The 15,923-nt window shown below is 45.0% G+C and overlaps 1 protein-coding gene and 1 long non-coding RNA gene across 2 annotated transcripts in view; one reads left to right on the forward strand and one right to left on the reverse strand.

Moving 5' to 3' along the window:
* The window catches only part of LOC134457234 (uncharacterized), a 135,063-nt gene extending 129,111 nt beyond the window's left edge, over positions 1 to 5,952 (reverse strand). The window contains exons 1-3 of the long non-coding RNA XR_010036418.1: positions 5,880 to 5,952; positions 3,713 to 3,862; positions 660 to 961 (exon numbers count right to left, since the gene is read on the reverse strand). This is a non-coding gene — a long non-coding RNA (uncharacterized LOC134457234). The remainder of the gene's footprint in view (positions 1 to 659; positions 962 to 3,712; positions 3,863 to 5,879) is intronic.
* The window catches only part of ngfa (nerve growth factor a (beta polypeptide)), a 39,914-nt gene extending 24,578 nt beyond the window's left edge, over positions 1 to 15,336 (forward strand). The window contains exons 2-3 of the mRNA XM_063209128.1: positions 12,303 to 12,410; positions 13,966 to 15,336. Coding sequence (XP_063065198.1) covers positions 13,977 to 14,927 — 951 coding nt within the window. The 5' untranslated portion in view covers positions 12,303 to 12,410; positions 13,966 to 13,976 and the 3' untranslated portion in view covers positions 14,928 to 15,336. The remainder of the gene's footprint in view (positions 1 to 12,302; positions 12,411 to 13,965) is intronic.
* The last annotated feature ends 587 nt before the right edge of the window (positions 15,337 to 15,923 follow it).

Consider the following 15,923-nt stretch of genomic DNA (forward strand, 5'->3'; position numbering starts at 1 on the left):
GAGTGACTCCGGCGACGCTCAAGTAATTGACTTTTTATTGAGTCGCTGCCGACAGAACAGACAAAAGCATTTGGGCAACTAGATGCGATTTGAGCGACTTGAGCAACAGTTTGTAGTTGGACTTATTATGCAAATATTATGCAAATGAGCTATGATAAAATTCCACAACAGTCGCCACAGCCAATCAGAATGTCGGAATGCTTGCATTCTGCTTTTAACGAGCACATTCTGTCGCTTCTATCGCTTGTATCGCCCTTGCTACACAGTCCAGTGATTCTCTGTCGGTTAATCTAGTTGCCATCGGTGTGCCATCGGTGTAAGGGTCTTTACCTTAACCAAACCAACACATGGGCAAGACAATCAAGGCGACAAGACAGACAGGGAGGTAGGATGCACACAATGTCAGGCAGGCATGTTGTTGGGGGTCCTTACCCTACAATGCATGAACAGGCAAGTACGAAAACCAGCTAGGCAGGGAGGTGGGCAGGCATGTTTGATGTCCTACTTGTGTAGGGTGCACTGTGGTGTTGGGGCTCCTTACCTTTACCAGACCAATGCATGAGGGCACAGAAAAAAACAAAACAGGCAGGACAACTAAGCGGGCAGTGGAGTAGGCAGACATGTCTGATATCTGCATTGTGGGTGTTTGGGCTCCTTACCTTAACCAGACCAATGCATGGGGATTCAGGCAGGACAACTGGGCAGCCAGACATCTGCACTGGAGGTGCACTGTGGTCATCAAGCAGCCAGGACAGACAACCATGGAGGTAGGCTAGGCAAGCATTTTCTGTCTCCACCTCGTTCTTGTGACCCAGTTGAGTTCGTCAGGCTCTAGTTGATTGCTGAGGCGTCTGATTGCAGGCAGCATACAGGTCTGCTGATCCTGCACAGCGTAGGGCAGCGCAGTGCAGCACAGCACTGTTAGGCCTATAATCGGAGCAGCATGCCGATGCTCAACTCTCTGTGGAAAAGTGAAGCGGTGGAGAGAATTTTTTTTTAAATTTGTCTCACATTACACCAATACATACTTGGCTCTTAACCTCGCCTTGAGCGCTGGCAAGGACTGCCAGAATACCACCTCAAGCGTTTTTTTTTACAAGACACCCCCTCACACACATGCACACACACACACGCACACACGCACACACACACACACACACACACACACACACACACACACACACACACACACACACACACACACACACACGCACACACACACACAAATATGGCTTTCCACACAAGAAGAAAATTGTGCATTCTATGAATAGTAACTCTACGCAAAGGTGTGCAACTGGGAAAAAAATAGGTGGCTATTCAAATCAGACAAATAACGCCCACTGAATTCCAAGTCAATGGGCAATGATTGCTTGTGGGCTACGATTGCAAAGTAACCCAAAGAAACTGTAATTAGAATACAATATACATATTGCAGAATGCTGTCAGACATTTTTTTTGAACAACAAACAATTGTGGTAAAGATTAAAGTAAGAGAGCAATGCTAAGTGGTTTTCATCGACTGTTGGACTATTGGACACCAGATGGAAATTAGCCCTTGGGCTACAATCTGGCATGTTTACATATATGTACATGTATGTATATGTTCATTAATGTGCAATGTCCTGAACAAATAAAGTAAGTAAAGTAAAGTAAAGTAAAGACTGTGATAAAAGTTGGAAGCTGATGTGCCTCTCATTTAAAACTCATTTAAGAGATGCAGCGCTCTTCCAAACTTAATTTGTATAGTTATAGTACATGCACAGCATGCGACAAGCACATTCAGAAGCACATTTCCCCCCTGTTACTAGTTAACAAGCTACTGACACAATTTTGGAAAAAGCATTGCAAGACTGAATAAACTACTTAATACTGTTTTAAGGCACATTCATAGAAGGATAAGATTTTAAGAGAGTTTAAAGAGCCGCACAGCGTGTGATTGGTTGGTTGCCCTTTGGCTGGACTATTGTTGTGACTAGGAGAATGACCCCCCAGACTCCTGAGGGAGAGGAGAGAGAGAGGAGAGGGAGGAGAGAGATCCTTCCAGTTCTCTTCAGAAGGAATGCTCTCTCACCGCATGCAGACACTCTCAGCACTGGCCAACTCGGCTTAACAATGGCTGGAAATGTGGGCTCCACAAAGCAATGAGAAGAAGGAGAAGAGAGAAGGACCTCTTAATGCAGGACAGGACACAAAAACACTGGGATGTTTGGTTTTTCTCCAGTGGAAGTGAATATGTCAAGAGAAGGGTGGATAACTGATTCTCTATGGAGCATTTTTAAGACGGATGTGTTATGATGATGTGATCGCATACTGCATGCTTGCACCAACACATTCAGCTTTGAAAAAAAAGTGTTAATGTTACTCAAGCCATGGCAGTTTCATCTGTATAGTGCAATTCATAGACAGGCAGTTCAATATGCTTCGCATAAATAAAAGCGTAAGAACATTTATTGAACATGAACAATAAATGCTAGTATTTGAGTCAGTACATTTTTGGATAAAGATTTTCCTCCTCAAGATTCTGAAAATATGAGCAACATTTTTTTTTATCTACAATTCAAAATTTAGTGCGGAATCAGAAACCACAACAATCACCTACCAAAGAGACGTCATAAAGTGCTTGTGTTAAACACAAACAAACAAAAATGTGAAATTGTTGTAAATTGTACTATTCTGGTGCCTCAGTTAAGACAGACCTGAGGTAATGCTGACCAGAGCTGGAAACAATATAGCGTCTGCAGAAAAGTAGTGACAACCTTTGTAATACTGCATTTGCAGAAGAGTGAGCAGGACTCTATGCAGACCACATGGAGAAAGAATTTCAAATGCACTTTAAATACTTCAGTCAGTCATGTAGCTAAAGGACAAGTGTTTCACCAAATGCTGTGCTGTGTTTGTCGTGCTGTGTTTGTCTTGTTTTGTGTTTTGTACTGTACAAAACAGTGGAAAAAGTAAAAGTAGAAGTACATTTATATATTACATAGCAGCTACACCAGTTATTAAATTGTACCTAATGAGGTGTCCAGACCTTCTTGTTACTGTAAAAAAAACTAAAAGGCTTATAAGAAAACCCGCAGATCCAATCAGCACAGAATTGGGTAGATCACTCTACTGTATAGTAACTGTAGACCAGTGAACTTGCTTGGGTTGGAAGGAAACTATGTCAGGCTTTTTTTTTTGTTTTTTGTTTTTTAAGTAAGTATGTTTTTGGGGCTTTTTTGCCTTTATTATGATAGGACAGTGTGAGAGGAGACAGGAAATGAGCAGGAGAGAGATATAGGGTAGGACTCGGAAATGACCCCGTCCGGACTCGAACCATGGCATGCAAGCCCAAATGTGAAGGGCTTAGGGCAGGCTTTGTGTTGTATTCTACTTTTACTTTGGCCACCTCTGATACTGTCATCATCATGTGTAAACAAGGAACAACAAGGAATAGTGGTCAACATTGCCCTCTGTTGGCAAATGTGTATGTGTCTTTTTATCCTCAATCCTGTGTACAAGGAACAGTCTTGTCCCACTCCTCAAAGTATTTCAATGGAACATCTGTACATTCACATGCACAAGAGGAAGTATACATATGGACAGAGCGCGTGCAGAGTCTGCCTTCTGCACACAAAATCCTGTCATCCACACCTTCCTTTCCCCTTTCAACATTTCTCTGTGCCTGGGGAAAAGAAACATATGATCAATAGCAGATGAAACCCCAAGTTACCTCAGAGCATGCACCCCATGCACACACCACACGCATGTTGTCTCCGTGTTGAGATGAGAATATGCAGGGGAATGCTTCTTCAGCCTAAGGATGACACCCACTCAGAGCCCATCCCATCCCAGCATGCTCGGGGTCCCGGGGGAAGATCACCTACACACGGACGCAGCAGGGAAGAATTATGACCTTTGTTCTGTCATTCCACTTACATGAAAAAAAACGTGCATTCTTCATACTTCCACATGTCAACTGTGGGAGGCATTTTGTGAGATAGACAAGACACGCTACAGTATATAGAGTAGTCAGCCATAGAGTGTGTGCTGTGGAATGGATACACTGTGAATTTTGCAGTGTTAATTTATCACTTCAAGTGTTACATTTAACAACTCTATAACTGTTGAATTAGCAGGTCAAGCTTTACTGTGCAGTATAGTGTACAATCTAGTGTATATACATAGAGTATACCTATAAAAAATATGTAAGTTTACAAAGTGTTGAGAACAGATAAACACATCGTAAGAAATATGCAGTAGACCTACATACACGGTATAAAGAATATATACACACACAATAAAGAATAGATACAAACAATAAGAAATGGATATACACAGTATAGGGAATAGATACACACACAGCACGGAAGAATAGATACACACAGTAGTAAAGAATAGGTACACACAGCACAAAAGGCAGTGGGCCACAGATATGTGAGCACATCGCTTGTATCAGCTGCTGGGGATTTCCCGCCAAACGAGCCAGCCAGCCAGCCAGACGACCAGCCTGCCAGACAGACGGATAAACCCACAGACACAGCCAGGGACGCTGACGGGGGTGGGGGTGGGGGGTAGCAAAGCGGCCAGTTGTCCCAGGCCCAGGGAGAAATGGGGCCCAGTAATAGGGTCCCCATTACATTGCGTGTATTGAGGCGGAGGGCATTTCAGAGGACTTGGTCCCTGGGCCCGATCAAAGCTATCAGTGGCCCTGCACACAGGTCCCAGAGCAGCGCAGTACGTACACTGTACTGTACCTACGCCACTCTACCATGGGACTGGTGTTTGGAGAGCAGCTTTCATTTCCCCAAAGGCAGGCAGCTACTACTGAGGTACCCCATGAATAGAATAGAGCCCTGGCTTTTGGGGAGGAGGGCCGGCGGGCGGTGTGCACTTTGACATTCAAAACCTGCCGGTGGCTTGCCGATAACGTTGACCCTCGGGCCTGAGACTCTTCAAAGAGGAGGGGGACAGTGGGGCATGGGGATGTGTAGTGTGTGTGTGTGTGTGTGTGTGTGTGTGTGTGTGTGTGTGTGTGTGTGTGTGTGTGTGTGTGTGTGTGTGTGTGTGTGCGTGTGTGTGTGCGGCTGCGCGCGCGCGTGTGTATACTGTACAGTGTGTGTGTGTACGTACGTACTGTATGTGTGCATGTGTATGTTGGAGTTGGGGGGTGTGGTAACCGAGGGTGGGGTTGGCTGGGAGGAGGACATGGCTAGGGTTACTCGCGGCGCTGCGATTGTGTGTGAAGTTTACCATATGAATTGCGGCGGCGGGTCTTTCGGGGGAGCCGTCCGGGGAGCGGGACCGCAAAGCGTCTTTGTGTCACTTGGGGTTGGCTGTCACTCTTGGCAGATGGCATTCAGCAAAACGGGGCTCCATTAGAACTAATGAGGTCAGGGTCATTGGCTGGCTGGCTGTGGGTGGCCAGGATTGTGCTCTGCTATATGTACTGGCAAGGTATTAAGCCAAGGTCCCTATATTTCCTATATTCCAGTGTTTGCCACATAACATTTATTAGTCAAGGTGGATGGGAGGTTTTCCTGTATGAGAGACATGTAACTAGTCGTGCTTATCATCATTGGAAAGGTTCACTTATGTTGTGCAGTATCATATGAAATGGACTACCCAAATACAAATGGCTCATACATTACTCTTGTGAACCAAGTTCAGAAATTGCATTAAGAATTATTTTTCTTTTCACTGGACCTAGAGGTGGGAGGTGTTTGTTGTAAACGTGGCCATCTTAACTATAAAGTGCTGGGGGAAACCCTGTAATACATGAGTCTCTGAAAACGCTGTGGAAGCATCAGCTATTCATTCTTTTTTTAAAGTCTCTCTCCAAGGAGGACAGTGGAGGACTAAGGAGGACACCTCCTAGCGAGGAGGAAGCCTCTGCTCACCCATAACTGTGTCCGCAGGATCTCCATGATGAATGGTGGACGGGGCAGTGCTTGTGTTCTCCCGGGCAACCTTAAGAATGATAGGAACAGGGTTATAAACTTTGCAGAAAGGCGGGTAGAGGAAAGACGTTAAGGAAAAGTGGTCACATTTTATTACGACTTGTGAAGTCATGGATTAAGTCATGGTTTTTCACGTACACAACATCACAAGGAGCTGTATGGATGATGTATTGCTGGGTGAGGTTTTACACGGATGCTTTCTAGCCTGTGAGAGTCTGCTCTCTTATCACTAATATCACGCAATAGCCTTAAGCGCTTTCAGCTGTATATGTGTGGGATGTTCCTTGGGGTTGTATGGGAGGCTGGGGGTCAGAATGCAAGGCTGTTTGCAATATCTGTAAGACTTAAGGCCCACTATATTTTCATGATGTGATTGTGCTTCAAGAAACCTTATGTAGGTGTGTATGCGTGTCAACTTTGGAAAGAATAAACAAGAAGTTGCAGATAAGGGATAAATGCTATACAAACACCCGTATTGAAAAAATATATACATGGCCAGCCAGCATGCAAGGCTGTGTCAAGTATTTTTGTAAGGCCTCTATTTTGACTATGTGATTTTGCTTCAAGCATCGGCAAAGCATCGGAAGAGGTTGACTTTGTATTGACAAGTAAAGAAAACATGTTGGGCCAGATTGATGTGGAGTTTCATGGCAATGAGCTATGACATGGTTCGGCAGCAGCCATTGTAGGGAATTGCAATGGCGGAATGCCTGCGTTTTACGTTTTTGTCGCTGCTGATCTGAGAAAGTCTAATAGTCCAATAGTCTGAAATAGAATCTTTGTGGGCTTCATGCGGCTTTTGTCACATTTGATGTGAACATAAAGTGTACATACATCCTGCTTGAAGCGCTACGGTCGTTTAAAATCATCTGATAAACACATTGGGTTATCCCTCAGCTGGAGGCATTCTGGATTCCAATCTAGTGCTTGACATAAAGTCAAACTTTTTTCATAGCCTTTACTGGTCATGTCTCGTTGAGTACAGACAAGTTCAAGCAATTCCCCCCCTTTAGCAAATGGTAAAACATGTAAGATGATATGATGATGGAGGTAGCTTTTGTTCACCAAAGGGCAGTCAGGTATGTTTGACAATGTTGTCAAGATGTATGTGGGTGATAACTGATTTCATGACAGAGATAGAGAATGCCTCCCAGTTAACATGCCTGGTATACCTGTACGACATATTGTAGATAGGTAAATAGCCTTTATTGTCCCAAATGGATATTTGTTTTCACCACCATTATAACTTGTTACAGCCAATATGAAGACAAAGTATACAACTCAATAGAAGTACACAAGGTCAAACATAAGGACATCAAGCGCAATACATATACACACTCACACACAAATACTGTCAGACACCATAAGCACATACTCTCTCACACACACACACACACACACACACACACACACACACACACACACACACACACACACACACACACACACACACACACACACACACACACACGTGCACACTCCAACACAAATACCGCACACTCCAACACAAATACTTTCAGACAACATAAGCACATACGTGGGTCAAAGACGTATAAGGCCTTTGAGAGGTCCATTTTTAAAATACTTCAAATAATAATATATTTGCCAATTTTCTAAACATTTGGAATGTAGTCTACACATGCATGTGTGTGAAAACTTCAAATAATGATATTTTAGTGCTTTTACACTCAAATGAATAGGGCAACGACCTTAAAAAAGTCATTTGGGGCGACCGTGATTTATCCCAAAATCAATAGATTTCCTTAACATAACTTATATTTTAATAAGTATCAGTAATTAATTGAACTGTTTAAGAATGATATACTCATGTGTCCTTTCATTTATTGCAAATGATGTAAATACATTTTATATCGATAAGGGCAGTCTCCCCCCTCATAAAGCAATACATATTGGTTTTTACTCATAACACTCCATAAAGCATATTTAAAATATATCGGTATAGTATCCACATAATCATGTTATACCACTGAATTATATTTCAACCAAAATGGACAGACATGATTTATTGAATTTCCTACAGATAGAATATTAGTCGGATCGCCCCACATTACAGTGGTTCGCCCCACATGATGAAAACAGCAGGCAATTAAGGTTTTTCAAATGATTTTTTATAGTTACAACACATTTAATACATTATTAAAAAGAATCAGCATAACTTATCCAATTTCATTTCACATACAAAACATTAACATTTTCCTTATAATTACTGAACCTCCATTTTGAGTCAGAAGGTTGGGCAAGCGGAACAATAAACAGCAAAGCATTACAACGGAGCGAGACATAGTATCATATTAATATTTTCAATACTAAAGCATTAACACTTGGGTGGGTGGGGGGGTGGGGTTGTCGGGGGGGGGGCGGGGGGGATGGTGGGGGGGGGGGGGTGTGGGGGGGGGCGCTAGGGGGGTGTGGGGGGGGCGGGGGGAGATGGGGGGGGGGGGGGTGGTGGGGGGGGGGGATGGGGGGGGGGGGAGACGGGTGGTGGGTGGGGCGGGGGGGGGGGAGGGGGGCAGGTGGGGGGGCGGGGGGGCGTGGGGGGGGGGGGTGGGGCAGGGGGGCGGGGGGGGGGGTGGGGGGGGTCGCGTGCTTGAGTGGGTTGGGCGGGGGGTGGTTGGGGGTGGGGCGGGGGGGGTGGGGAGGGGGCGGGGGGGCGCTGGGGGGGGAGGGGGGGCGTGGGGTGGTGGGGGGGGGTGGGGGGGGGGGGGGGGGCGGGGGTGGGGGTGGGGGGGGCCGCGGGGGGGGGGGCGCGGGGGGGGGCTGGGTGGGGGGGGGGGGGGCGGCCTCGGGGGGCGCGGTGGGGGGGGGGGCCGGGGCGCTGGGCGGGGGGGGAGTGGGGGGGGGGGGGGGGTGTGGGCGTGGGGGGGGTGGGGTGTTGGGTTGGGTTGGGGTTGTGGGGGGTGAGGGGGGGCGTTTTGGGGGGGGGTAGTATGGTGGGGCAGTTGGGGGGGGGGGTGGGGGGTTGTGCGGGGGGGTGGGCGGGTGAGTTGGGGATGGTCTTTTCTTTTCGGCGTTTGTGTTTTACACCACAATCCGCCTCCATACCAATTTCAATTACAAACAACACATGCCACCACCCCATATAAAATGTTCCATACCTATATACTATACACAGAACAGTTGATCCGCGGCCTGAAGCGAGCCGCCTGATTCTTTAGCTTGATATAGGGGCCACTAATAATGCCCAGTTAAAAAGTTACATAATACACCCATACAAAAGAAAATGAATGAGAAAAAGTATAATAATGCCTAATTAATTCACACATTTATCTGATACCACACATAAACAAAAAGAAGTTGGCCTAATCCAGGTCAACTCTGAAGTAAGATAGAAAAGAAATAAAATAAGAAAACATATATATATTAAATTAGAAAGCTATAAACAACTAAATGCATAAAATACATTGAAAACCTTTGAATACAGAAGCAGGCAAATACAGGATATGCGTTTTCTATTATTTAAGCAATTATTGTGGTCGCCCCACAAGAGGCACTTCCACCCCAGATGATGATTTCAATGTATAATCAAATAATAACAGCCATGCTTAGCTATAGAACCCAAGCAAGCTACTTCTTCATCACATATAACTGACAAATTTACATTAAATAAAGAATTGAGCACAAACTCAATAATTACCAGTTATAAGGATAGGTTCGCCCCACAGTCAATCTCTGAAGTAGGAAGGAAATTGTTGAAATTTTGAAAAAATACATGCTGGAAATATAGACATTAATTTAAATAAGTAAAAGCCTAATAGTAATTAAAACATTTGCATGACAGAAACTACAAATAAAGGATCTGTGTTTTTCTATTATATGAGCCAATTAGTGGCGGTCGCCCCACATGATGCTCGGTCCGCCCCAGAATGATGTTTTCAAGTTAAAATCAATATAACGTGCCAAATTCTTAGCAATAGAACCCAAGCTAGCTACTTATCAGCACATATCACTGACAATTTTTTCATTAACAATAAAGATTGAACATAAAACTCATTTTATAAAATAACAGTTTTTTAGGTAATGTTCGCCCCACACTGAGCACCAAAACGTGGACGTATACACTGCACAGTTTATAAAGTGGAATTTATATGTAAAGATGAGAGTGACTACTCACCTGTTTAGCTGTCTCAGTAGGACCCTCACCTTGAGGCTGGTTGATACTCACAACCTCTATAATATGAGTGTAAAAATTAAAGCGCCTTAAATTGCATTTTCTTGAAAGTGTCGCCCCAGATGATATTTCAGACATGAACATATTCCGGAACAAGATTATTATGTTTATTAAAATTGAAAATGTGTTGTGCAAATAGTTTCATAACATTATGTCTATTAAAATGAGAACACAAGTTAAAAATTATGCCAAATAGGGTAAGGATTGTATTTAGATTATTTTAATTTGAATTAAGAACCAGATATCCATACAGCAGTCAAGTGCCGGACCCGGTCGCCCCCAATGATTGTTTTCACACTTCATGATGCAGAAAATGGCCAATAGCAAACATGTTCAAAAAAAATATGATGTGCATGGTGTGTAGGGATGATGTTAAGACATACATGTTAGAATTTTATTCATTTTAGTGGTTATTAATAGGTAAAAAGTTCAGTCGGACAAAAAAAGCAAGCGTCACGTCTTTGACCCACTCACACATTAAGCCATACAACCACACCAACAGTCACATGCTATATATATATACACAAAACCAGGCGCGACCATACAGAGTTATTGTGGAAAGTTGTTCAGTGCCATGATGGCATGACATGAATGAATATGGTCTCATTCCGTAAAGCCACCCCATGTACAGTAACACTAAGTAGACATCTTTCATCTTTCATATCTCACAGAAAAAAAGTAGGCTACTTTCACAATCATATCAGTGGTTAATGAACTTTTGAATTAACTTTGCCGTCAACGACAGGTTGTAACTGCAACAGGCAATAGAGCAGGCCATCTATCCATAGCTGGAAAAAGAGACAATTACACTTCCAACTATGAAGACAACTATGTCACATTGCAATTACATTGCAGGTAGTAAATACACCAACAGTCACGTTGCCATTATGAATGTGAGGTGACTATGTCAGTGTGTATGTTATCTTATCTACAACTAAACTATCTGTTCCAATACTGTGCTTCAGATTATGTGTGTGGAGCCCGCTGCACATGTGTTACATTAACACAGACGGGGTGAACAGTCAAACAGGTGTCTGCTTGTGTTTGAATCAAAACACACTACAGTTGGGACCAGGTCAACGTGTGAGCCATATTTTGTTCAAGATGATTGCTTTTTTAAAATTCAAATGGCCACAAATCTATTGCATACGCTTTGATAAAAGTCTTAGTGTCATATGCACTCAATGAAAAGTTGAAGTTTACTGTATATTCTGGAGAGAAAAAACAACCTTATCATTCGTATTCCCACATACTTATAGACACATTTGTGTGATTGAAACATGTTGTGTTCAAGTTCCGGAGGTCCAGATTTACCATAGGCTTCCCTAAAGATAGGCTACTGCTGATATTATTCATAGGGTGAGTAATGCCACCGGTGCTTGCAGGATATTAATGGGAGAGATCATATATCTAATTTTCAAAGGAAACATATTGCTCCAGTACTTCACAACATCCCTGATTGTGACCAGTCCCTGACTGAATCTGACATGGAACTACTTTCATCAGTATAGCGTCAAAATCATTCGTTCTGTCTGAACCCCATGTTTCACTCTGATATTGTGAAACCATGAGAAATGAGAGAGTGTGTCGGCTTTCAATTAGTGATTTTTGCCCAAGATGTTTCAGATTTTGGAATAATGTCATCACACAAGGAGGGCTAAATTATTGCCATGTGTTTGCCAGGTTAGTATTGTTCCAGCATTGTTGTACTCATAGGATGAGATTAAAGCAGTGCATTTGTAATGTTTGTAAGATTTCAGACTCTCGGAGCAGGCTATAATCAAAACCAGAATTGGACTGGAAACAGAAGAAATTCATTTTTGAAACAGGTTCTTATTCCACCCCGCCAAAATTCCCCCATATCATTAAAAGAAGCTGCTTTCTTTTCTGAGCCAGCATTTAGCACTTGTAGTTGGCTGATTGACCCAACTTCATAAAACGAAACACATTGTAGATTTTCGTACTATATTGCATGGCTCTGTATAAATGTATTTTTAAGTTTTTGTCCGTGTGTGTGTGTGTGTGCACGTGTCTGTCTGTGCGCTATGTGTGTGTGTGTGTGTGTGTGTGTGTGTGTGTGTGTGTGTGTGTGTGTGTGTGTGTGTGTGTGTGTGTGTGTGTGTGTGTGTGTGTGTGTGTGTGTGTGTGCATGTGTGCGTACTTCTGTGTTGCAGCTGCAGGAGGCAGCAGGAGTCCTGATGGCTGGAGCTTGGGGAGCCGCCTGTACAGGACACTGGCTCTAGGAGCCCACAGGGTCCCTTTCACCTGGAGACATTCCACAGGTACCCAACACACACATACACACACACACACACACACACACACACACACACACACACACACACACACACACACACACACACACACACACACACACACAGGACACGGCTCTAGGAGCCCACAAATTCACCTGGAGACGTTCCACAGGTAGCGAACACAGCCACTAACACTCACACGCTCTTCAATTTGTAAAATCGCCTTTAGAATGGAAGTCAGTTTAAAATCAAGCATTTCTTGCCCTATCGTGGCTCTAACGCTAGGGCACTACACTTCTTGCTTTACGACATGCAGCAGACACCATTTGGAATCTGAAGGAACGTACAAGTGAAGAGCAACACTCAAGGCAGAGACCATTAGGCGACACATGGAGGACCTGGCAGACAGTGTCAAGCTCTCAAGATGATGACAAACAGGCCATGTCACTGGGCAATGTCACTTGGGATTGTGACTAACAGGTTGTCTGGGCCTGCCCAATACTCTGTCCTGACACTGCTTTCAGATTTGTGCTTTAGTCAATCTGGCCATTGGCCAACAGTCCATCCATTCACAGGTCTTCATGGTCAGGAAAACTCTGTTGAATGACTGTTCAGTAGCTTTGCCCAGCTACATTCTAAGGCCCTGACTTTGTGCAATAAGTTAGCACACAGCCAGGCATTTGAACAAGGTCCAAAGACCTTCATGTTGTGCGAACCCTCCAAAAAGCAGAACAGTTCCGATTGACCACTGACAGACAAAGTAATGTTATGTGTAGAGTTGCTACACACATCTAAAACTCCTCCTGTCAATGCAACGTTTGTTTAAAACTAACCTTCATTTATGAGCTTGGGTGCAACATGCAGGCTAGCTGACAAGTGCTTCCTAGGAATTTCCCTTAAAGCGATACGCATAAAATGAGCACACATCCTGGACACCATCAGGAGCACAATCAAAAACAAATTAGACTTTGATTAGCAAAAAGTTACAATGTCTACAACCTCCACAAAATATTTCATATATGGTAAGTAATGTGATACAGCGTAGGCTGATGCTTTAAAGTGAAATTCCATAATTTCTGGAAATACGCAGCCGTGGTCTGATGGTTAAGGAGATTTAGATCAGAAGATTGCTGGTTCGTATCCCACCCTTCCACGCCCTACCACAATCCTTCGCTAAGATGCCTTTGACAAATTCACTGATAACAGCTTGCTTGGAACTAGAAGCAGGCTTCAGCAGACTCAGAGAACAGTGGGAAGAACCGGAGAACTGGCAAAACTCAATTATTTAACTCAAGGGGAGATGTAAAATTAAATTATTTCCAGATAATGGAATTCCACTTTGAAGCACCGGCCTGGAATGTATCACACTGATTATCATATATGAAATATTCTGTGGAGGTTGTAGAAATTACATTGCTAATCAAAGTCCATTTTGTTTTTGGTTGTGACCCTGACGCTGTCCAGGACATGTGCCCATTTTATATAATATTCTATATTCTATCTCATGTGGAGTATGTGTGACTTGGCTAATTAAAGTCCTCTGTTTTGTTTACAAATCATGCCCCCGGTACCACCCATATAGGACGTGTGCCCATGAGGTCGTCGACGCTGGTCCTGCTCTTCCTGATCAGCGTCCAGGCTGCAATCAACATGGGAGAGGACGCGCCCAGGCCGCCAGCACACCACCACCAGCCTCACCACCAACACCACCACAGCAGCGGTAACAGCCACCAGCAGCGGCGCAAGACGGCCCAGCAGTCGCAGTCCTCTTCCCAGCACCAGCCCCAGCACCAGCCCCAACCGCAGCCCCAGCCCCAGCCCCAGCCCCAGCCACAACCACAACCGCAGCCCAAACCCCAGCCCCAGCCTCAGTCCCACTCACAGTCCACCCATTCCCAGGACGCTCAGCATGACCTAATCCCCACCGTGGACCCCAAACTCTTCAACAAGCGGCGCTACCGCTCACCCCGTGTGCTCTTCAGTGACAGCATGCCACCGGATGGCGAGCCGGTGGGCTTGGCGACTGAGCGGGGTCCGGGCCGGGGACAGAGGCAGGGACCGGGCCGAGGCGGGTGGGACCGTGGCCCGCGCATACGGCGGCGGGTGGAGCAGTTCATGAACCGCGGCGAGTACTCGGTGTGCGACAGCGAGGAACACTGGGTGGCCAACATGACCCGTGCCACAGACATGGCGGGCTACGAGGTGACGGTGCTGCCGGACGTTCGCATCAACAACGTGGTGAAGAAGCAACTCTTTTTCGAGACCACGTGCCGCGTGTCCACCGCCAGGCCCAGTCCCGGTGGTGGTGGTGGTGGAGGGGGCAGAGGTAGAGGTGGGGGCAAAAACAGCAGAGGCGGGAGCAAGTCTGTTGCTTCAACCTCGGGCTGCCGGGGTATCGACAGTCGCTACTGGAACTCCTATTGCACCAACACGCACACCTACGTGCGGGCGCTCACCACCTTCAACAACCAGATCGCCTGGCGGCTCATTCGCATCAACGCTGCCTGCGTGTGCGTGCTCAGCCGCAGGTCGTGGAGAGGCTGAGGTCTCTCACACCCCATCACTCCCCCCAACCCCACCAACCAACTGCTGCAGCCTCCTTTTGACCTCTCAAACAGCCATTCATTCGCTGACACACCTGTCAATCATCACAGCCTTACTGCCAATCATCTGGCCCAGGACCAATCCCATTAAGCCGCCCACATATGCCTGTTTTACCCCACACCATCCCATTCCGCCCGTCCGCCCCTCCCCCCACACCCTACCTCACGCTGTAAATTATTGGTCTTTTTAAGTTATGAGGACTGCATGTCATATTTATATAGTTTATACAGTCAAAATATAAATATAATTCTAAATATAAATATATATATATGTGTATATACAGTATGCTTCGAAGAAATCCCGCTTTTTCTGTTGTGTTGTTGTTGATGTTGATACTGCTATTTATTAAACACCAGTATGTGTATTAGTTAACCTCCATATGTCTGGTTTCTAAAGCTGCCATGCTTTCCTGGGTAAATCGCAACCAAAGAGCTTCCACAGTTATAGGGCTTTCTCACTGGAAAATACAACGGCATTGATGACATGGGCATCACCATTTAAGGGAGACACGTGGATGTCAGTTGTACATGTACGGCATAACGTTGAAAGGAATGGATATTTTGCATGCGCGCATACTTCTGGCACAATGTGAAGAAGTTACTTCCTTCACCATTAGATGGTATCAGAAAGGGTGTCCGCCTGTACTACACATTTATGATATACAACCAGGGCCGCTGACAGCTTTGACCAGGCCCGAGATCCATCTGATAGGGCCCCCCTCCACATACTTACAATGCAATGAGAACCCATTTCTGGGCCCCTTCTCTCCCTGGGCCCGGGACATCTGACCCCTTTGTCTCGCCCTGTCGGCATCCCTGCATACAAGTAAGCCCAATTACTTTCTATTATTAGTATCTACACTCTTTGATTGCAACTAAAAGGCTCCAACTACAAAACATTGTGGAGACACACTACCATAGTGCTGCTGTTAGTACA

This window comes from Engraulis encrasicolus, chromosome 10 (assembly GCF_034702125.1).
Source record: "Engraulis encrasicolus isolate BLACKSEA-1 chromosome 10, IST_EnEncr_1.0, whole genome shotgun sequence".
NCBI classification, from domain to species: Eukaryota; Metazoa; Chordata; class Actinopteri; order Clupeiformes; family Engraulidae; genus Engraulis; species Engraulis encrasicolus.